This window comes from Vicugna pacos, chromosome 3, assembly GCF_048564905.1.
Source record: "Vicugna pacos chromosome 3, VicPac4, whole genome shotgun sequence".
Classification (NCBI taxonomy): Eukaryota; Metazoa; Chordata; class Mammalia; order Artiodactyla; family Camelidae; genus Vicugna; species Vicugna pacos.
In genome coordinates, this window is record NC_132989.1 from 23,341,830 (window position 1) to 23,363,244 (window position 21,415).

The 21,415-nt window shown below is 52.3% G+C and overlaps 3 protein-coding genes across 3 annotated transcripts; all 3 read left to right on the forward strand.

Moving 5' to 3' along the window:
* The first annotated feature begins 5,361 nt into the window (after positions 1-5,361).
* Positions 5,362-10,368, forward strand: SPATA24 (spermatogenesis associated 24). The gene is made up of 6 exons (XM_006204571.3): positions 5,362-5,520; positions 6,800-6,865; positions 7,089-7,219; positions 7,305-7,375; positions 9,996-10,098; positions 10,206-10,368. Exons 1-6 carry the CDS (start codon positions 5,404-5,406, stop codon positions 10,333-10,335), a joined length of 618 nt encoding a protein of 205 aa, XP_006204633.1. The 5' UTR covers positions 5,362-5,403; the 3' UTR covers positions 10,336-10,368.
* A 1,774-nt stretch (positions 10,369-12,142) lies between these two features.
* Positions 12,143-17,314, forward strand: PROB1 (proline rich basic protein 1). The gene has a single exon (XM_006220283.4). The coding sequence runs from the start codon at positions 12,300-12,302 to the stop codon at positions 15,345-15,347; it is 3,048 nt and encodes a 1,015-aa protein (XP_006220345.2). The 5' UTR covers positions 12,143-12,299; the 3' UTR covers positions 15,348-17,314.
* Positions 17,315-17,939: 625 nt separating this feature from the next.
* Positions 17,940-20,142, forward strand: MZB1 (marginal zone B and B1 cell specific protein). Its single transcript, XM_006204573.4, has 4 exons — positions 17,940-18,151; positions 19,084-19,208; positions 19,579-19,689; positions 19,789-20,142. The coding sequence occupies exons 1-4, from the start codon at positions 17,981-17,983 to the stop codon at positions 19,943-19,945; spliced, it is 564 nt and encodes a 187-aa protein (XP_006204635.1). The 5' UTR covers positions 17,940-17,980; the 3' UTR covers positions 19,946-20,142.
* The last annotated feature ends 1,273 nt before the right edge of the window (positions 20,143-21,415 follow it).

The window sequence follows — 21,415 nt, forward strand, 5'->3', positions numbered from 1 at the left end:
AGCCTTGGGGTTCATCTACTCAAACCAGAAGACTTCTGAACTTCCTTGATCAGATCCAGGCTTCACAGCTTGGGAGAAGTGACCAGTAAGAAAATGCCACTGCTCTGCTTTCTGTTGGAAACTATTAGAAATTACGCTTGAACTCCAAATCCTACTGGAACGTGGAATCCAGCAGCCAGGCCAAGCTGTGTGTTATTCTCATGTACATCCTTACACTCAGGACTGGCTTTGTGAGGAGGCACTGTTGGGATTCCAGGGCTTTGTATTACGAATGGCCACACATGTGAGTTCATCGTCTGCATGCAACGTTCCTCACAGGAGCTAGCACTTACTTAGTATTTATTTTGGATTTATTTAAGGTGTAAGCTTAGTGTCCTAATATGTTTATTTTCGGAAAGGGCCAAGTTACTATACATCTTATTTTTTGAGCCTGCATTATTGATACCTCGTGCAGTGACCACCAAGTAACTATATACTCATGTGTTAGATATTGATTACATCATTTACATCACATTCAGTATTTGGAATTAAAGATGTGAATGTTCTGTGACCAGAGCCAGGTTTGACACAGATGGAATCAGCTCCTGGTGGAGTAAGACTCCTGAAAAAATCTGGTCACCTGATCCACTGCATCTGGATTGAGTGTATTTTACCAGAGAAAGAAATTAAATGTTTTATATAAAAAGAATGGCTTTATATTTTTCCTTTGTTCTTTTACTTTTGCCCATGGCACCCTTGAGTACTGCATTCTGCCTGGCTCCCTTGGAGCCACTTAGGACTAGAAAAGCTGATGACCTCTGCTTCAGTGTTTCCTCATTCATCAGTGGAATTATTGGTGTTTAGAACAATAGATAGCATTGGTGGCATCACCTGTTCTATATTTGTTTTCCCTCAGATAACAGCAGGTGCAGCATATTACAGCCAATGTACACATAACATCTATTTAGCATCTGCAAATCAGGTAATCAGGTATTATCCCAGTTCCTTTCTAGCTTTCTTAATGGCCCACATTTAGCAGTCTTGGTTTAGAAATACAGTATTTTGTTCAGTTGGCTCTCCATTTTGAAGAGAGATGAGATGAAATTCAATTCAGCAAAGATGGAGAACTTATGATGGTGGGCTGAATTTTGGGGGTGGGGAGTTCAGGAAACAACTGAGATTCATCACCCAGGCTCCTGGAATTCACATCTAATGGAGAAGGCAACTTTAGGCAATGCTTCCCAGTGGAATGATTATCAAAGGGGAGACCAAGAGAAACTTGAGAATCTGTAACAAAGGGATTTAATTCAGGATGAAGGATCAGTGAAAGCAGTTCTGAGGAGGAGAGACTTGAAATATAATCATCCATACAGAGTGCAGTGATTTTTTTTTCCAGTGGAGATGGAAGCAACTCTGTTAGAATGCTCCCATTTCCATAAATAGCACCATCATTCAGCCACGTCCAAAAGTCAGAAACCCAGGAGATTTTGTGTGGTAGACTTGATTTGGTGCCCCCAATGGACCACACCTAATATTCATGGCCTTGTGTAAACCCCTTTCTGATCTGGACTGGCTTTTGATCTTTAACTAAGAGAATGTGGCAAAACTAGCAGCTTCCATTTTTACACTTAGGGGAAACCAGCTGCCATGTAAATCCCACCACCCGAGACCACTAAGTTAACCACGTGGAGAAGCCATGCAGAGGAGAACCAAACGACTGAGCTGGCAGCAAGAACTGAACCCAGACACATAATCTGAGCCAAGCTGATTATTCCACCCCGGGTGATGATCACAGAAGAAATGAGCTGCCTCGCCACGCCTGGTTCAAGCGGCAGAATCATGAGCAAATAATTCAGTGGTTGCTGTTTTAAGCCATTGCATTTTGTGGTGGTTTGTAGCAAAAGACAACTAAAACACCTCGGCTCCCTTTTCCCAATATCTTCTCCAATGTTAAATTCTATCAGTTTTACCTCCAGGATATCCTAAATCCATCTACTTTCTTCATCTCCTCTGACACCATCTGACTCCCGAACTACCATCCACTTTCTCTGACAAAAGCCACTGCAGCTTGCCTAACTTGTCTCCATGTATCTACTCAAGGCCCTCTCTGATCTGTACACCTTGTTGCAACCAGAGAGATCTTTTCAAAGCATAAATTATAGAATGTCACCCTATTGGTTAAAATATTTCAGTACCTTTCTTTTGCCCCCAGAATAAAAGTTAGCAAAGTCTTTAGCATGGCCTAATGCTTCACAAGGCTTTACCAAGTTTCTGGCCTCTACCCCTGCCTGCCCTGTACATCTTTTTCTTTTCTGCCATGCTAGCTTTTTAGTTACTACACTCAGCCAACCCCTTTGACTGAGGGACTTTTTTTCTTTTTTCTGAGAGACTTTGTACATACTGTTTCCTCTTTCTGGGACCTTTTGCCACTCACCAGCCCCTACCCTCTTTGCTAAGTGTTTCCTGGTTATTTTAATAGGTTTCAGCTCAAACATCACTTCCTTACAGCCTTCCCTGACACCCCAGACTGGGCTAAATCTCCTTTTAAATTACTCTAATTCCTCTCTTTCTTACACCTGTCATAGCTCTAATGCTATTTATTTGAATAATGATTTAAATTGGGATTTATTCAGGTGTTTATTTATTATGTCTTCCCCATTAGATTGAGTTCCAGTCTGGTTTTATCTGAGCTGAAGCTTGAAGGAAATGACATGCCACCTGTCAGGACTTCCTCTGGAAGCTCAAATTCTTTGAAATTATTCCCATCAAAAGGTAGGATGTGTCCTCTCTGCCTGAATCTGGACTCTGTAGTTCCTTGACCAAGGCCTTAAGAAACTGGCATTTTCCATTTCATCACTTTGGTTGCTTTCTTTTGAACCTAATCACCATGCTATGAGGAAGCCCAAGCAGCCCATGGAGAGGAACCAAGAATCTTGGTTCTCAGTCTCAGATGAGCTCCCAGTGACAGCACCAACTTGCTAGTTTGGTGAGTGAGCCATCTTGGAAGTGGAACTTCTATCCCCTCCCCTCAGCTCAGCTGATACTACATGGAGAAGAGATGAGCTTTCACTATTGAACCCTGCCCAGACAAGATTCCTGAGCAAAGTGATTTTTTTTTAAGCTGTAAATTTTGGGTGGTTTGTTAATACAGCCATAGATAATGAGAACATCAACAAGGATGACAACCCTGTAAGCCCTTCCCAGAGCAGGATCACAGAGCTATCTGTGATGTCATGTTATCCTGAGCCTTACTGGGCCCAGATTGGCAGGAGCCTGTAGTGTTTGTTGACATATAAAATGGGAGTCTGTGGCAGTTTCCAATCAGGATTACCATCCCTCATGTCCGTGGAGAGTGTAGACCTGGATCTAGGGTTCTGTCTTGCTCACAACTTCCCATCTCCTGGGAACTGGCTGCTGGAGCCTACTGCACTCCAGGGTTTTGCCCTAAATGTGAAGGGCAACCTATTTCAGCTGGCGGAGATGAATGTTGAGTAGCAAGGGACGTCCAGTAGCACCTCATGAAAGACCCTAGAGAGGGGGCACGGTTCATGAGATTCAAGGATCGCTGCCCGAGAGCACTGTGCAGCCTTTTCAAGAGTGATTTGGGTGAATATTCCCATTTGAAAGACATAATTCCCAGAGGGCTCTGTGCTGAGGCACATAAACTACACAGCACACTCTAGGCCTACACTGTCCAATACAGTAGCCACTAGCCACATATGGCTATTTAAATTTAACTTTTTCTTTCTGAGTGAACACTTCAGTTTCTAGGGTTAGTTACATGGATGATGTGTCTCTTGGATACTACTGCCTTGTCCACTGGACGAGTTTTTGGGTTTTGTTTTTTGTTATCTTATTAGAATTTTTTAAAATTTAGAAAGCAATTCCTCAGTCACATGAGCCACATTTCAAGTGCTGCGGAGTCCTCTGTGGCTAGGGGCTGATGGTATTGGACAGTGCAGAACATTTCCATCACAGAAGTTCTGTTGGACTCTATGGCTCTAGGCCCTTAAAGTTTCATCAACTTGATTATAAATCAATAAAAAATGTTAAAAAAAAAAGATTCATCAACAGAGATGGCCTTGCCCTCAAGAATATGAGAACAGACACAAGAAAAGAGGAAAGATAAAACAAGGGCTTCCACTGGGAGATCCACAGGAATGATCATGTTTGTCAGGTCACAACATCCAACCAAAATGAGGCACCTAGAGAGCTGAGGAGAGCAGCCTGAGTGGCTTACCTAAAATGTCAACTTCCCTTGGTGGCCATTGACAACATTTTTTCCAAACTCGTTTTTAATATAGTCATTTCCTGCTTGTGGATTTCAAATTCTTTAACTTTAGAATCCATTATGTTCAACCAAAATGCAGCACAGCATCATAGTACATGGACTCTGTAATCAAACTGCCCCCCTCACAAACCAGTTCTAAGGTTTACTAGCTTGGGTGACCTTGGCTTACTGGGTTATTCATTCTCATAGAACCTATATTTCCTCATCTGTAAAATGGGGATATCTGGAATCTACTTCCCAAGTTTATTATAAGGATCATGTGAAATAATACTAACAAGACATAAACGTGTCACGAAATAGTGAGTAATCGATAAATATTAGTTCTGGTTTTCTCCAAGCTTAATCTTATTTGGATTTCAAAAAAAGCCCTCAACAGGGATTGGTGGAGATGTGTAAACATTTTATCCTTTCCTGCCTCCATTTTACAAGTCTCCTTCATGGCTGACTTCAGCTCTAATCTCTTCAGGTTCTTCAGGGTCCCCCAGCACTTTGATCTGGCAGTACCTGGCTCCAGTGTGGCTACCCAGAGCCTGGTACCAGAGTATGAGTACTTTTATCTCTGGTGAAGCCACTCCACTCTCCTTTTCTATTCCTGAGCTTGCCTTCATTGCTTAGGCTCAGACCCCCTAAGTACTAAGTGTGTTCCTAGGAGAAAGAGAGATCACAGGAGGCCAGAGTCTCAAACTCATGGGGAAAATTTAGAGATTAGAGTGAGATAAAGAAACATGTGAAGCTAAAGATGCAGGGGCTGACTCTTGTTTGATGGTGTTTCAGCTTAATGGGTTAAGGTCGGGGGCTTGTATCTGAGTGTTGCCTGCTCATCAGCCCATGATTAGACATTAGAGTGGGTATAAGCCAGGATCTGTCTCCTCAGGGCTGCGTGAGAAACACACGATATAATAGATGTGCACATTCCCTATAAATTTAAATTCCTAATGATGTTGGAGAAGCTGTGCCCCAGGCAGCTCCTTTAAGAGGACGGTTCCTTTAAGAGGCGGGCACCAGCCTTGCTAACAAAGGAAGTCCCCGCCCACGGTTGCCAAGGTGCTGCGTGGCGTCGCATTCTCATTGGTGGGCGACGGTGGTGAGGCAGCCAGCGGCAGCCATTTCCAACGAGCTGGCGGGGGCGAAAGATGGCGACACCCGTCGGGTGGTCGCAGGGGGGGTCAGGATCGGTGTGTCTCGCCTTCGATCAACTGCGGGACGTGATTGAGTCTCAGGAGGAACTGATCCACCAGCTGAGGAACGTGGTACGCAGCCAGAAGAGCTGGGGGAGAGGCCGGAATGGACGCTTAAATAGTGGGGGCGGTGCCAGACCCTGTCCCTATGCCAGGGGCCTGCCGAGAGCACAATGCCAGTGGCGTCATCAGGAGGAGGCGGGGCACGGATGTGTTCTGGCTGATAGGGATGGAGTCAAAAAGGTGCAGGGTCTTATGACTATTTACCGGGGAATTTTAGACAAAATCAAGTTATTCTCTACTCTATTTGCCTGATTATACAGGTCCCAGTAGATATGCCCCCAGTTTATTCACTAAGCTTCAGTTCCCCGTTTCTAACTGGAGATGTCTTCACTGACTTCCCAAGGCTCTTGCGTACCTAAAAACTGTAACATCATTCTTATTTTGGAATCTCCTCCCCATGCTGAGTGCAGTAAGCACAGAATTGGCTCTTCACACGTTAACTTAAGGGCTTCCAAGTCCTTTATGGCCCTTTATTTTTGACTTGCCAATCAAACCCCAGTTCATGGGTGCAAAGCATTGGAGCCGTAGATTATCTGGACAGGCATGGTAGAATCCTGGCCAACTAAGAGTTTATGGTTTTTCTGTGGTTTTTTTTTTTTCATCTTGATAAGAAGGTTGGGAAATATAAAACTTGGGGGGGGGTCGTGGGGTAGGTAATTACGTTTATTTATTTACTTATTTTTAATGGTGGTACTGGGTACCCAGGACCTTGTGCATGCTAGGCATGCACTCTACCACTGAGATACCCCCTCCCCTGGATATATAAAACTGACTACACATCTGTTTCTGACTCTAACGGTTGTATGCAGCTCTGGGCACTGAATCTTGTGGAGCCTTTAGGTACCCAGGTCTCTGTGTTGGCAGCTGGCCTTTGCATGCGTGTTCCCTTTGTCTGGAACATTTTTCTCTTTTATCTTTCTGGCCAACCCTATTTAATAGTCAGATCTCAGGTCTGACACCCTCTTCCCTTGAAGCAGTTCTGACCCTTCCCCAGGCTGGGTCAGGGGCCTCTGGGCACCACAGCCCTTTGTGCTCCTCCATCATAGCACACATACTGTTAGAAATGGTGGCCATGGGCTATATCCTCCATGAGATTGGTTGCTCCCTGAGGGCAGGACCTAGAACTGAGCCTCAGTCAATCTCGTGAAAGTGAACTCTCCCTTCCCTGGGCCTCAGTATCATCCTAGGTGTCCTGGGCATCATCCCATTATCATCCTTGCTCCTGGTCCCTAGAGAACACCCCTCCCAGCCCAGCCCCAGGCCCTCCCTGAACCTGGCTCTGTTGCAGATGGTTCTCCAGGATGAAAATTTTGTCAGTAAGGAAGAGTTCCAGGCAGTGGAGAAAAAGCTGGTGGTAAGTAATAGCCTCTGCTGGCTCCTAATTTTCCCTTATTTCCCAGGATCACTGTGGTTGGGCAGAGTCATTGAGTATTGGCCTCTGAGAGCTTCCAGCCCCAGTAGTGAATATCCCTGTACCCTGGCCTCTTTGTGCCCCTCTGAGAAAGAGGGTTGGTTAAGGGAGCCTAGGAGACCCAATGTAGCTTGGGGTAATGAGCTCACTGCTGCTGCCCCTGCAGGAAGAGAAAGCTGCCCATGCCAAGACCAAGGTCCTCCTGGCCAAGGAAGAGGAGAAGTTGCAGTTTGCCCTTGGAGAGGTAGAGGTGCTGTCTAAACAGCTGGAGAAAGAGAAGCTGGCCTTTGAAAAGGCGTGAGTAGGCCTTGGTAGTGGGGGAAGGGTTGGGGTTTCCATCTGCCCATCAGCCTTACCACCCTTTCTTATCTTCTCCACTCAGGCTCTCCAGTGTCAAGAGCAGAGCCCTGCAGGAGTCCAGCAAGAAGGACCAGCTCATCACCAAGTGCAATGGTAGGCGGGAGGCCCGAGCTCCCTCCCACGCTTACATACATGGGCTCTTCCCTAACTGCCCAGTGCCTGTATCCAGGGCAGGGTTTCACCCCAACTTCTGTCCCCGGCTGAGGATACAGGCAAGCCCAGGCGGGCCACACCTTCGCAAAGGCCTTCAGGGACCAGGCAGGCCACGGAAATGAGGGAAGCGATTGGTGTACAATATTCTTCGTGGCCATAAAGAAACGGGCTTGCTCCCATTTTTCTTGAAACATACAACCTTCTTAGTCCACCTTTTTGTTTTCCCACTTTTGGTGAATATTAGAAATAGTGTATTTTACTCATAACTCTGTTACCAGAGGAACAACAGGGGAGGCACAGTCTTATCTGGAAGCTGACCCCTAGTGTCAGGGTTGGGGACCCAACAGGGAGGAGTAGGAACTGATAAGGTGGATAGCTGTACTCCCTCTCAAGGGCTTAGTGCCTCTACTGTGGGAATAGGGGCCCAGTACTATCAGATCTTTCAAAAAGAAACTGGAAACCAGATTTTAATGGAAGCTTTTCTGACTTTTTAGTCTTGGCAACTGATTTAGAAACTTTTTAAGTATTGTATGGGCCAAGGAAAATATGTCCGTAGGCCGTATGTCTGCTCTGTGCAGATGCCTTTGGACGCTTGTTGGCTCAGTTGGTGCTGTGAATTGTGGGGCACTTTCAGTCAGCTACCCAGTATCTCCGGACCTCAGGAACCCCTTTACTTTTCCCAGAATGCTAAGCTCCCTATACCTAGTTTAAGAAGTAGATTTGAATTCCATATGCAACATCTTCATTCACTGAAGCATTTTGAGTAGGCCAAAGTTCAAACCCAAAAGAGGTTCAGGATTTCTTCTGAAGGGCCCCCACCTGGAGCATTGGGCACCCCCTACCCACCAATGCTGCCTTCTCTCTCCCCTGGTGAGTACCCTCACTGGTAAGATGCCAGCAGGCTGCCATCTTGATCTGGCTAAGTGGACTAACAGGCGTCATGGTTGTTTGATCAGGGGTTCCTGTTAGGGCCTTTTGGGGCCCAAAAGGCAGACACTGCCTCAAAACCCAAGGATGCTAGTCCCATAGTCCTTCTCACTTCCCTGGGCATTGCCCCTACTTCCCTGAAAGGAATCTAGGGTTCTTCCCTGGTGGTCCTGGAGGCCCTTCCTCTGGGCCATTTCCTAGAGATCAGCCAAGGCCTCGGGTCTCTGTCTGCTTATGGTAAGTTTCTGTGAGTCACAGAGACGAAGCCTGGCTGCCTCCCCCAAGAATGTTCTGAACCCCTCCAGTAGGGTATAAGCTGTCACCTGAGCAAATCTGGTGACCTGAGCCACCCCCTGGCCTGTGTCCTCCTCCTGCCAACTTTGGTTTCAGTTTGGTTTTTTGGGGTGCCATTTATTTCAAATTTATCCCTCATTTATTTTAAAGGATTCACACAAATTTCTGATTTCTTTTTCCCCATAAGAACTTCAGAAGCAATCGGTTTGGATTGGCTGGGTGACCTGGGGAAGGAGTTTCAGTCCTGGTCCTGTGACCCAGTGAGCTCATGTTTTCATTCTTTTCCTTCACCAGTGTCTCTCCTCTTTTCCACGCTATGCCTTAACTTTTTACCATATCTTCTCTTCTGAAACCTTAAATGCTTCAACATTTCTGCATTTTTAGAGTTTATGTTCTAGTTAATCTTTGTCCAACCTTTAAAGGCAGCAGGATTTTCTTCCTTCGAGGATCAGAATTTTCGAGTGCTCCCCGAGGGATAGTTGTGTAAATGAAGCAATCCCAGATCCCTACAGCCTCATTGGATTTTAACCCAAGACACAAAAATCATCCTTGCATCTAATGAGCACTTAATTTGGGGATAAGTTTTGTCATTCTATCTCTCTGGCTCCTCCTTATTCCTCTGTATTCTCTCCTGAAGCCCTGGCACAGAACTGGGCATCCAGCTGACCTTCAGGAGGTCTGGTTGGATTGAGATGACTGAATTAGGTGATGTTTCTGAGACATAACCCCCCAGGGGACATCCTGTTTATTCATCCCACAAATAAATGTATTGTGCATCTACTATGTGCCAGATACTGTTTTAGGCATTAGGGTTAAGGCAGTGAATAAAACAAAAATCCTTGTCTTTGTGGACCTTACATCCTAGTAGGGGAAAAGACAAGTGAGTAAAATCCGTGGTTTGTGAGATAAGTGCTAAGAAGAAAAATACAGCAGGAAAAAGGGATAGAAAGTATTGGGAAGGGTTGTAATTTTAGAATAGGAAGGGTCTCTCCAAGGAGGTGATAGCTCTAAAGAGCTGCAGGAGTTGAGGGCAGGAGCTGTTCATCCTCTTGCCTTTGCCCATCTCTCTACAAGGGCCTTTGCACGCCCTCATGTGAGTCACCTGGTCTAGAATAGAGTTGTGAAGTCACAGATACATTCATCAAAATGTTGTGACTCCCCAGCCCCACCCCATCAGGACTCCATAAAAGACTCATTCTTACTAAGGTATTAGCAACCATTCATGGAGAACCCCTGGGTGGAGGGAGCCAAGTTCTGAAAAGACCCATGAGGGAATTCCTTATCTCAGGAAAGAGCCCATGGGATGGGAACCACTCCTCCCTGCCTCTCTCCCCCACAGAAATTGAGTCTCACATTATAAAGCAAGAAGATATACTTAATGGCAAAGAGAATGAGATTAAAGAGTTGCAGCATGTTATCAGCCAGCAGAAAGAGATCTTCAGGTGAGGGGTTCGGGTCAGGCTGGGGGTTGTTGAAGGAATTGGGGAGCCAGACCTCTGGCCCCTACCCTGGGCTGTCCCCAGCCCACGCCCAGCTGGCTCCGTTGCAGGAATCACATGTCTGACTTCCGGATCCAGAAGCAGCAGGAGAACTATATAGCCCAGGTGCTGGACCAGAAGCATAAGAAAGCCTCAGGGACGCGTCAGGCCTGGAGCCACCAGCGTGCCAGGGAAAAATAAAATGGTCGTCGCCTTTCTGTTCTCTGGCTGTAATGCCCGACCTCTGCCTTCTTTGCTGTGGAATCCCCATCCTGACCCTTCCTATCCCTGTGGGTAACCTCCCTCAGGCCTCACCAGTGGCCCAAGCCCCAGGGAAGAGGCAGGGTAAGAGGCAAAAGACACTCTTCTTCCTTCTCCCTGCCTGCCTTTTGGACTTGGGTGACCCAAGTGAGAATCAAGTTACCAGGGACTGGGTGGGGAACAGGCCTTGGATCACCACCTGCCAGGCCACTCCTAGGCTCAGAAGTCTGAGGATGCTGCTCAAGTCTCCAGCGCCTGCTACTTCCCTCAGGAAGCAGTGGGGGTCCATGGGGGTACACGGCTGTAGACTAGGGAAGGATTACTTGGTTGTCTAGTAGGCATTGGCCTTTCGTACTCTTGGTTTTAAATCCCTCCATACGTAAACAGCCCTGGTTATCTCAGTAACACTTCCAGCACCCTGGTAGATTTAACTCCCAACTTGAAGGGCTTTGTGTGTGTGTGTGTGTGTGTTGTGTATGCATCTGTGAGAAGGGTTGACCAGAGAGTTCAAAGACAGTGGATTCCAGGACCACAGTGAATTTGGGAAATCGGTTTCCATCACATAAGAAGAACATTATACCTGTGAGTCACATTTGCACCTTCTTACACTTGTCCCACACGGAAGCTTATCAGTGTTCACAAATGGAGGAGAGGGAAAGGCCAATGCTGTGTCTATTTTTAAGGTGGGGAAACAAGCCTGTGAAGGGGCTATGGCTTGATCCCGTTGCATGTGCAGGGCTGGATGTGATGGAGAGGCTTGATCCTCTCAGAAGCTATCACTAATGTGCCTTAGGGCGTCACGGGGACACACGCAGGCAGGGGACCCACTCGGAAGGCTGAGTCAGATTTGTCAAGTCTAGCCTTTCCTGGGTCATTGTGAGGGTGAGTACACAGGAGGGGCCAATGCTGTTGCTCCAGGGCCAGCTGGGCCCTGAGTCACAGCAGGACCTTGAAGCCAGAAGTTTAAGAACAAGTGGTGCCCATTGTCATTGTCCCAGGACAGTGACAGGTGGTGGCTGCTTCTCCATCAGCACTTGCCCCAAGGCAAGTCCTGAGGTGGTGGGGGGCTGGAATGAGGGCCTTGTGAGTGCCTGGGAGAGCATAGAGCTATTTTTGCCTCAGAGGGGCTTTAGAGAAGGGACCACAGCTACCCCAAAGGTCCCTAAGAGCCCCGCATCAGCATCTGGGACTTATCTGGTTGCCAAAGCAGCCTGTAAAAGCTAGAGCTGTCCCCTCCAGCATCTTTCAGTAGGTTCCCAGTAAAGGCAATGGGTCCAGCCAGGGACAGCACTTCCTGAGGCCCCAGTGTAATTTCTGGAGTGGGGGGAGCCTTTCAAGCCATGCTCTTCTCTCAAAGGTTAGGGGGGGTGATGGGTCAAGGAAGGTGGTGAGCGCACCCTTATGGGCTCTGGCTGGGACAGGCGATTAGAGGGCTGGGAGGAGGGGGGCAGTGCAGTGATGGGAAGACGCTGGGGTCTGACAGGAAGATGAAATGGCTAACAAGACCTTAATTGCCTGGCCTGAAGGTCTGGTGGTCTGGCATACACTGGTCCGCACACCATAGTGCTTGACCTCAGGTACATCCCTGCTTAGCCTCTGTTTTCTCACCTGTGATGGATGAGTGGCCTTGGGCCTAGCTCCTGGGTCCACGTTGGACGCCTGTCTGCCTTCCCCTCACCTTCCCGGCAACCAAAGCCTGGAATGTCACCCCACAGGTATGGGAGGGTAGGACCCAGGGCCCAGGTCTCTCCGTCTGCTGAGTCCGCTGGCTCTGAAGTGGACGCGGCCGCTTTAAGGCACGGTGACCCCCACGGCACCCGCGGGCGGGGCGGGGACAGTGCGGGCGTCCGCGGCACCAGCGGAGGCGAATGCGAGGGAGGTAGTGCGCGGCGTCCGGCCCCACCATGCTGACCGCGCTTGCCCCGCCAGCCCTGCCCGGGCACCCGGGGCGGCTGTCCACGGCTCCCGCGCGGCGGCAGGACTCCTCTGGTTCGTCAGGCTCCTACCACACGGCTCCGGGTTCTCCAGAGCCCTGGGACTTTGGGCCGGACGCGGAGGGCCGGACGAATTGGCCCCGGGTGGCCCCTGCGCTGGGGGCGGGCGCGCAGCCTCGCCTGTCTGTCAGCGCCCAGAATAGCCGCCAGCAGCTCTGGCCTGGCTCGGGTTTCCCGCGAGGCCCGAGCTCGGGCCCACGGCCACCCCTGCCCCAGCTGCGCATGCTGCCGTCGGGGGAGATGGAAGTCATCTTCGGCACCGGACCCCTGTTCAGCCGCTCCGACGCAGAGGATAGCGAGGTGCAGCAGCTCACGGCGCGGGCCTACAGCAACCTCTCTCCGCCCTCCTCTTCCATCCCTGCGGAACCGCAGCCCTTGGCCCCAGACGGTGGCTCCCGCTGGGCCACCTACCTGGAACTACGGCCCAGTGGGCCGAGTCCTGCCACCCCAGCGCAGTTCGAGTGTGTGGAGGTGGCGCTGGAGGAACGTGCTGCGCCTGTCAGGCCCCGGACGGTGCCCAAGCGTCAGATCGAGCTGCGTCCCCGGCCCCGGAGTCCCCCGCGGGTGGCCACGGCGCCACGGCCCCGACTCCTCCTGCGCACCGGCTCCCTGGATGAGTCTCTGGGCCGCCTGCAGGCTGCCGCGGGCCTCGTGCAGACAGCGCTGGCCAGAAAACTAAGCCCCGTGACCTCTGCTTCAAGCAACGCCACTTTCGGACTCACGGGGCCGCCAGAGCCTGCGACCCCGGAGAAGCCCCGCGGTACTCAAGTGGTCCTGGAGGAGGCCAAATCTCGACCACCCCGTGTGCATTACAGTTCAGCCCCCGCCAGGGCCCCGCGACCGTGGCCTAGCCTCCGCGAGCGCGCAATTCGGCGCGACAAGCCCACGCCGGGGACTGAGCCGCTAGGTCCGGTTAGTTCCAGCATCTTCCTGCAGTCAGAGGAGAAGAACCAGGAGGCGCACAACCAGGAACCCAAAACTCGGTTCCCGCGACAGACTCCGGATCGAACCGTCCTGAAGGCACAGAGTCCAGCTTTAGAGTCTAGGACCCCCTGGGAGGTTTCGAGTAAGACTGCGAGGCCGAGGAGCCCATCCCCGCTGTGGCAAGCCCCAAATGGGACCCTGCGGGGTCCTCAATGCCCCTCCCCCCAGAACCCGTCCCCGTGGAATCGAGCTGTTCCGAGAGTGAGTAGCCCGCCGCTCCCCGAGGCATCCTCCGCATGGGAAAATCAGGATCCTGCTGTCACAGAAACTGTCAGCAGAAAGAGTACTTCTCCTCCGACCCTTTCCCAGTGGAATCAGGGTGTCACCAGGGCACGAAGCCCATCCCCCGAAGCTTCTTCCTCGTGGAAAGTTCCGCATCCAACAGTCGGGGATACAGCTGAGGGGAGTAGGAGTCCGTCCCCACCAGCCTTGTCCTCATGGGAAGCTCCATATCGTCCTGTTGGGACGTGGAGCCCATCGCCCCAAGAGACGTGGGACCCCACAGTGCAGAGCTCATCGGTAGTATCTAAGCAGGAAGCTATGAATGGAGTAGCCCAGGAGAAACTGGTGCTTCCCACGCCATCTGCACCCAGGACTCCAGAGCTAACAGAGGCGCAGAGTCCGTCCACGCGGGAAATGCCAGGTTCTGCCTTCCGAGGCAGTCAGCTGTCGCCAGAGGTGGCTGCACCCCAGCTGCCTCTCAGTCGCCTCGTGGGCACCCTGGATGCCGATGCGCATCCAGAAGCCCTGGGCCCTAGAGAAGCGGCCTCAGGGCGTCCGCGCGTGGCCATTCCTCGGCCTCGCGACGTGCGCAAGATGGTGAAGACTACATACGCACCAAGCTTCCCGGCAGGCACCCCAGGGGCAAGGCTGCCTGCGACTCCTGCGGACCCCCGCTTGGAGGAGGGCGGCGCATCCAAGACACAGGAGCTTCAGGCGCTTGGGTCCTCAGCCCCGGCTCACTACACTTCCGTTTTTCTCAAGGACTTTTTGCCGGTCGTGTCACACCCCTATGACCCTCCAGAGCTGACGCCAGACACAGTCCCTCCGGAGGTTACGCAGCCCAACGGGGCCCTGAGGCGGAGGGCAGAGAACAGTACGGCGAAACCCTTCGCGCGCACTGAGATCCGCCTGCCTGGCGCCCTAGCCTTAGGCCGCCGGCCGGAGGGAACCCGGGAAGTCCTGGTGCGCGGTCCTGGAGGAAAGAACCGGGATGCTGAGGCCCAGCGCCTAGTCCCCGACGAAAAGGGTCGGACCAGCCCTCTAGGCGGCGCTCGCACCTCACCCCAGAGGTCGCCCATAGAGCCTGCAGGGGCCCAACCTCCCTGCCCCAGCTCCCCGCAGGCGCACCCTAGCTCGAGCCCTGGAATAACACCCAAACTGGAGACGACAACTAAGGCCCCTGAGTCCGCGGAAGCGGTCCAGTCGCCCCTCCCGCGAGAGCCCCAGGCATTGGCTGGCAGAACGGCCCCGCCCCGGCCCCGCGCGGCCTCGGCACCTCCCACGGACCGGTCCCCGGAAGGCCCCTCTCGGGCGCGCAGGCCGCTCGGGCCCGCGCACCCGGGGAAGGTCCTGGTGGACCCCGAGAGCGGCCGCTACTACTTTTTCGAGGCGCCCAGGCAGCCTCGGCTGCGGCTGCTCTTCGACCCCGAGAGCGGGCAGTACGTGGAGGTGCTGCTGCCACCCTCGCCCTCGGTGCCACCCCGCCGCGTCTATACCCCGCTGGCTCTTGGTCCCGGTCTCTACCCACCCGCCTATGGGCCTGTCGCTGGCCTGTCTCTGCCACCATCCCCAGGCCCGCCGGTCTTCAGCGGCCCCCAGCTACCCTGGGCCTCTGAGGCGGGGCCCGTGGATGGAATGTACTACCTGCCAATGAGTGGGACACCCAGCCCCGCACCTCCTCTGCTCCTCTGTGCTCCACCCTCCAACTTGGGTCCCGCCCAGCCCAGCAAGGGCTCCCTGTTTCCGGTGTGAGGCCCCAGTGCATGGTCCCCATGGTGTTGGGGCCTATTGATGGCCTTGGAGGTTCTGGCATCCAGTCCCCTGCCCTCTTTTCCTTCTGTCACCTGTTTCTTTTACACATCTCCCGCAGGCTTCAGACCAGAAGTTACCTTCAGAGTAGTACCTGAGACACCCGGGGCTGATGGAGCTGGAGCTTAGGAAATGGCTGCCTACTTCCTCCCCCAACAAAATCCTATACCCCTTCCCCAAGCATTCCCAGTGTGTGTGTGTGTGTGTGTGTGTGTGTGTGTATGTGTTGTCGACTGAAGAAAAAAAAAACAAAAAACAATGTGAGAGTTGTGAGTTAAGTTTTATTGGGGGCAAAATGAGGACTATAGCCCAGGAGGCAGCCTCTCAGCTCTGAGGAAATGCTGTGAAGCAGTAGGGGGACGGGGAGTTCAGTATGTCTGTGATTTTGAAGGGGAATATGTGCGATCAAGCACAGATTTTGGCAGAAGGTTGGTGCTAGTCAGGAGGAGCAGATGTATCTGTCAATGATTTTGGTACTTTTCTAGATATGAGAAAAATGTAAGAAATTAAGCTCATAAAAATCTCCTGAAAATAACTATCTAAAGGCCTTTTCTGTCAGTTTTTCCCAGAGCACAGAGTGCCTCATTCCTGGTCTCTGCCCTGAACTCGTTTCAGAGTATGTTGAAGGTCAGCTGCTGGAGTGGCTAGTGACTTCATTCTTGTAGAGGCAGATGGCAGCTTTTAGTTGGCAGTGTAAAAGTGAGAAGCCCCAGGATGTGGCCTCAGGAGCCAACTTTGAGGGGGTGTGGGGTTCCCAGGGGCTGGAGGAAATGGGAGCTGCAGGGGACAGGGCTGTCCCCAGTGGTAGTGAGTTCTCTGTTTCTTGCTAAAGGTGGGCCCAGCTGAGGTGGAACAACCTGATGAGAACTGGTGGGACGGAGAGAGAAGGATGCTGGCTGTCAAATTTGTTATTCTTTGGAAGAGGATCTGAGCCTTGGCCTGGGAGGCTGTGAGTGAAAAGTGGCTAGTGCAGGTCCTATGCCAGGCTCATCTGAGAAAGGTAGCTGTGGGGACAATAGGTAGAGGTGGAGCAGGGATGTAATATGGAAGGGGCTATGGAGGGTCAGCCTTGGACTTGGGGTGGGGGTACTGGTAGGAAGAGGGGATGGCTGTAGATTTCAGCTAGGAGTGACACCTCTCATTCTCCCCTCAACCCCAGCCTCTGACTTGGCTTGTCTAAGCCTTCAGAGCTAAGCTGGCTCATCCTGGGGTCAAGAGTAGGGGCTCCAGGCATTCTCACCCAGGGTGGAGGGGCAGAAGAGTGAGTCATCAGGAAGGACTTAAAAGCAGGGTGGAAGGTTGAGCTCTTGACTCTTGTGGATGGAGTGCAGGGGGCAGTTAGGGCTGACAATAGAAAAGATGCCCCTGTATGGAGCTCTCAGCTGGTTCCACTCCCTCAGTAATAGATGTGGCAACCATGCCTAGAGAGGGGCTGGCTCTACCAGATGGTCACAGCATGGGTAGGGACAGGACCCAGAGCCTGTGTTCCAATTGCCCTGAGATTCCAGGAGCGTCTGAGGAGGGCAGAGGGAGATGCATGTGGTGGGAGGTGCTCTGCATGGGGGTCTGTGTGTAGTTCTGACCTTGAAGTTGCTGGGCCTTGCTGGACTGGTATGTGGTGTGATGAATTTGGGGAAGAACAGTTACCATTAGAAGCAGTGTCAGGGATGGAAATCAATGCCTTCCTTAAGTTAAGCCCTCTAGGGGGCCCAGATTCCTTGGAGTTGCTGCCCCCCTGCCTTGGACTGCAAGCTGACTGGGAGAACTATGAGTCAGAATAACCTGGACATCTTCCTGTTGCCAGAGATGCTGGTTCTGATGGCACAGAGGGCACTGGGCCACTCCTGGGCCCCTCACCTCATCCTGGTGTGCAATAAATCGCTGACCCAAGGCCATGATGGGTGGAACAACTGGTGTAAGGTGTCTGATTTCCTGCTGCGGTACACCCTCTACAGTGCCCTTTCATGCCTCTGTATGGCCTGGGGGAGGGGACCATGTGTGTCTTTCATACACTGTGGCATCCTTGCCTCAGCAAGCTTGCTTCTCAGGAAGGGAGCCGTAGGCTGGCAACCATGCCTGTGGCCTCACTTCTCCTGGTGGCTGAGTGGCCAATGGGTCTTGGAGTCAGTCAAGCTTGGGTTCCAGTCTCAGCAAGGCCCCTCTAGTTGTGTGGCCTTGGATTTGTCACTTTCCTCTGAACCTTTGTGTCCTTGGGGGTAAATAAATGATGATAGTAACCAGCTACCTCCTCCCCAAGCACAAGGCCTGCCATGTGGCTAGATCCCAGGACATGGGTTATCAGCACCCCCATGCCCAGGCCCAGCCCCTCTCCTTGCCTCATTGTTCCCTCTCTGTGAAATGGAGCTAAATTGGCTGCAGCTGGGGTCCCACTAGAGGCGGGGCACACATGGTGTCTCCAGAGCCGTGGGGGAAGGGAGAGAATGGGAGAGGTGAGGTGTCAGTTCCTCATTGGTCTGAGTCAGGCATTCTAGGGCAGCCCCCACTGCACACACGCACACACATGAACACCTGCACCCCAACCACAGCCCTTGCTCGCTGAACCGCCTCCACTGACCATGAGGCTGACCCTGCTACTGCTGCTGCTGGGGGCCTGGGCCATCCCAGGGGGCCTCGGGGACAGGGCCCCGCTCACGGCCACTGCCCCACAGCTGGATGATGAGGAGAAGTACTCAGCTCATATGCCTGCTCATCTGCGCTGTGATGCCTGCAGGGCAGTGGCCTACCAGGTGAGTTCCCCTCCACTCCTCACCCCTCACGACCCACCCCAGCCTAATAGTTTTCTGGCCCCAGCCCAGGACCCTCTCAACCCAGACCGTCTGTGTACCTCAGATTCCACCACTGGCCTTTGATTCCCCAAACCCCTACCCTAGGCCTCAACCTAGATTCAGCCTCCATGATATTTCCATCATCACCTCACCAGAACTTCTGTGCCTCAGTTTACCTATCTGCCCAACAGAGAGCAATCTGGGATACTCCACAGCGTCTTGAGACCCGAGGGAGTCACCAGCTTGTCCTCTCTGACTCCTCCCTTTCCGGGCCCCTCCTTAAGTCCGGACTGCTTTCCAAAACATAGCCAAGGAGCATTGGTGTATGTGTGCACATGTGCATGTGTGTTAAGTACATGAAGACACGAGTATATGTGTGTCTTTTTTTTTGGTGGGGGGAGGTAATTTGGTTTATTTATTTATTTATTCTTAGAGGAGGTACTGGGGATTGAACCCAGGACCTCATGCATGCTAGGGATGTGCTCTACCACTTGATCTATACCCTCCCCCTTATGTTTCTCTTGAATTCACACACAAACCTGTCAAGCGTGCCTGAGTACTTGTGTGTGCGCGCATGCGGGCTATAAGTACACGTGTCACTGAAGACTAGGCAGGTTTTTTCCTTCCTGGTTCTTGTGGTTTAAAATAACATGTGGTGATGGGCAGGTGCACCCTGGGGGAGGGGCCCCAGTTCCTAGTCCTAACTTTCCACCCAAGCGTTTCCCACCTACCCACCCACCCGCCCCATCCTAGGGCAGTGGAGCCTGCCTCACAGGTGCTTCCTGCTCAAAGGCTCCATTGCCTCGTTCTTCCTAAGAGACCCAGGCCCCTGTTCTCCCCTCCCCACACTGAGCAGTTCTGAAGCCCTGGTTCTCAGCCCCTCCTTGTTCCAGATGTCACAACATTTGACAAAGGCAGAGGCCAAGCTTCACACTCTGGACTCCGGGGAACATCAAGAGCTGAGTGAGTCGGTATACACAGACGTCTTGGACCAGAGCTGCTCCCAGACCTGGCAGGAGTGAGTTGAAAATCTGGCCCCTACCTCCCACCTCCAGGAGCAGAGCTGATGGGTGGAGGTTCGCACTCTCCCATTCGCACACCACACACACTCCACTAGGGCTCTGGTCCAAGGTGGGGACTGGCTGGGACACAGTCTGAGCTCTGGAGCTGGGAGCAAGTGGAAGGGTAGGGGGCCAGGGGACAAGATTGCTGTGTGATTTTTGGGCCAGGGGCTTCCCCTTTCTGGTCCTCAGTTTTCCATCTGGGAGGATCAGAATCTGGGCACTGATCTCAGCAAATGTCCAGTGTGCTCAGCTTCATGTGGAGACAGGTCCCTTGCTGGCTGAGCTCCCACTAATGCTGTATCCCTCTCTTCTCACTGCGTTCAGCTATGGGGTTCGAGAAGAGAACCAGGTGAAACGGCTTACAGGCCCAGGACTTAACAAGGGGCCAGAGCCAAGCATCAGCGTGACGATCACAGGGGGGCCCTGGCCAACCAGGTGATGACTGGGAGGTTGGGGTGGGATGGAGCCCTTGCAGCCTTGGTCTGCCCCACCATAGGCCGGGCAGAGTAAGAGGCTCCTACTGGGCTCCCCTAGGCTCTTCACGACATGTTTGCACTACCTGGGGGAGTTTGGAGAAGACCAGATCTATGAAGCCCACCAACAAGGTCGAGGGGCTCTGGAGACATTGCTGTGTGGAGGCCCCCTGGGGGCCTGCTCAGAGGATGAGCAAGTCACAAGGACCGAGCTCTAGTCCAACTCCTCCTTCTTCTTCCTGATCAGCCCCTGAGGAGAGTTGAGTGTCCTCTGGATCTTCCCCACTCCTTTCTGCAGGCTGCTGGAGGGTAGGGAGGCCTCACTCTTCTGTGCTGCAGGCTCCCTTCCTCCTCCAGCTTCGGGGCCCTGAGGCCTGGGCGGGGGCCAAGGCCTTACCCTCTGGACTCAAATAAAACCCACTGACCTCAATTCCTTCTCTCTGCAAAATGTGTTTGGGGGGCTGGGAGGATAGATGTTGGTGTTTCTACTGATGTCCCTCCTAGAGAGGACCAGGTACACATCCTCACAACTTCACAGAGGTAAGTGAGGTCTGTTATGGTTGGAAATGTGAGTGAGCTGTCAAAGGTGTAAGGAACCACTTATCTGACCGGTTGAAACCCCAGATCCAACATGAGAGAAAAGAAAATCCAAGGAAAACTCCATATGCAGGCCACCTGTGGATACGCCTACTGCAACCACTGTGTGCCGCTACCTGTGCCCCTCCCAGAACATTGGTCTCCCTGGGTCAACACCCAGAGGCCACTCACTTTCTAGATTCTGCTTCTGACCCCAGCTGGCATGATTGGGCCCTAGGTGCCCGCTAGGGACAGGGCAGAGCAGGGTTCCTGGAACAGGCTGGTTTCAGCATCTTGGCTGTATGTCCTGCTCTCCCCAGATATCTGTTCTTCTCACCTGGAGAACTTTCCTTGTCAATGGAGAAAAAAAGCTCCACACTTGGGGCTGGGGGCCTGGGTTTAGGTGGTGTTACAGCTTACAATTTCCTTTGTGAGCGTTTCTGATCCGCTGAAGCCCTGGGAGGTGGACAGAACGGAGACCCTAATCCTCAGTTGACAGATGCAGAAACCTGGGCTCAGACAACAAAAGAGGCTCAGGCCAGGCCCAGGCTGAGTAGTGGCAGGGCTGGGAGGGGATTCAAATTTGGGGGAGGGGGAAGGTCAGTGCTGGAGGAGTGGGTGTATTCCCTGTGCTACTCCGTAGCCCAGCCTCTTACATTCTGTCACCTGTTCCCCATCTGCCTAAGGCCCCTCCTCCCTGACCCTCACCCCAGAAGAGAACCCTTAAGCATCAGAAGAGCCAGGGCCCAGGGAATCAGCTGAGCCAAGCAGTCAGTAGTGTCAGCTGGGAGCCTGAGATGTGGACCTGTGTGGCTCCATGTTTATGTGGAGTGATCTAGAAAGACTTTGCATCAGAGTATGGGTGCTGTGGGTCCAATACTGCAACTGTGTAGCTGAGACCATGTGCAAATTCCCAGCGTTGTCTCTATGTATGTGATGTTTGGTTTGGGTTGACTTGCGTCCAACAGACAGTGTGTGAAAGGGGTGGGACTGTTTTCCCAGTTCCCCCCCTGGGGAGTACTGGGGAGGAGCAGGTCGGGAAGAAAGTGCTAAGGAGCCAAGGCTTTGAACTAGTCAGATGACTTTGAGAACCTGGGAGCAGGAGCCAAGAA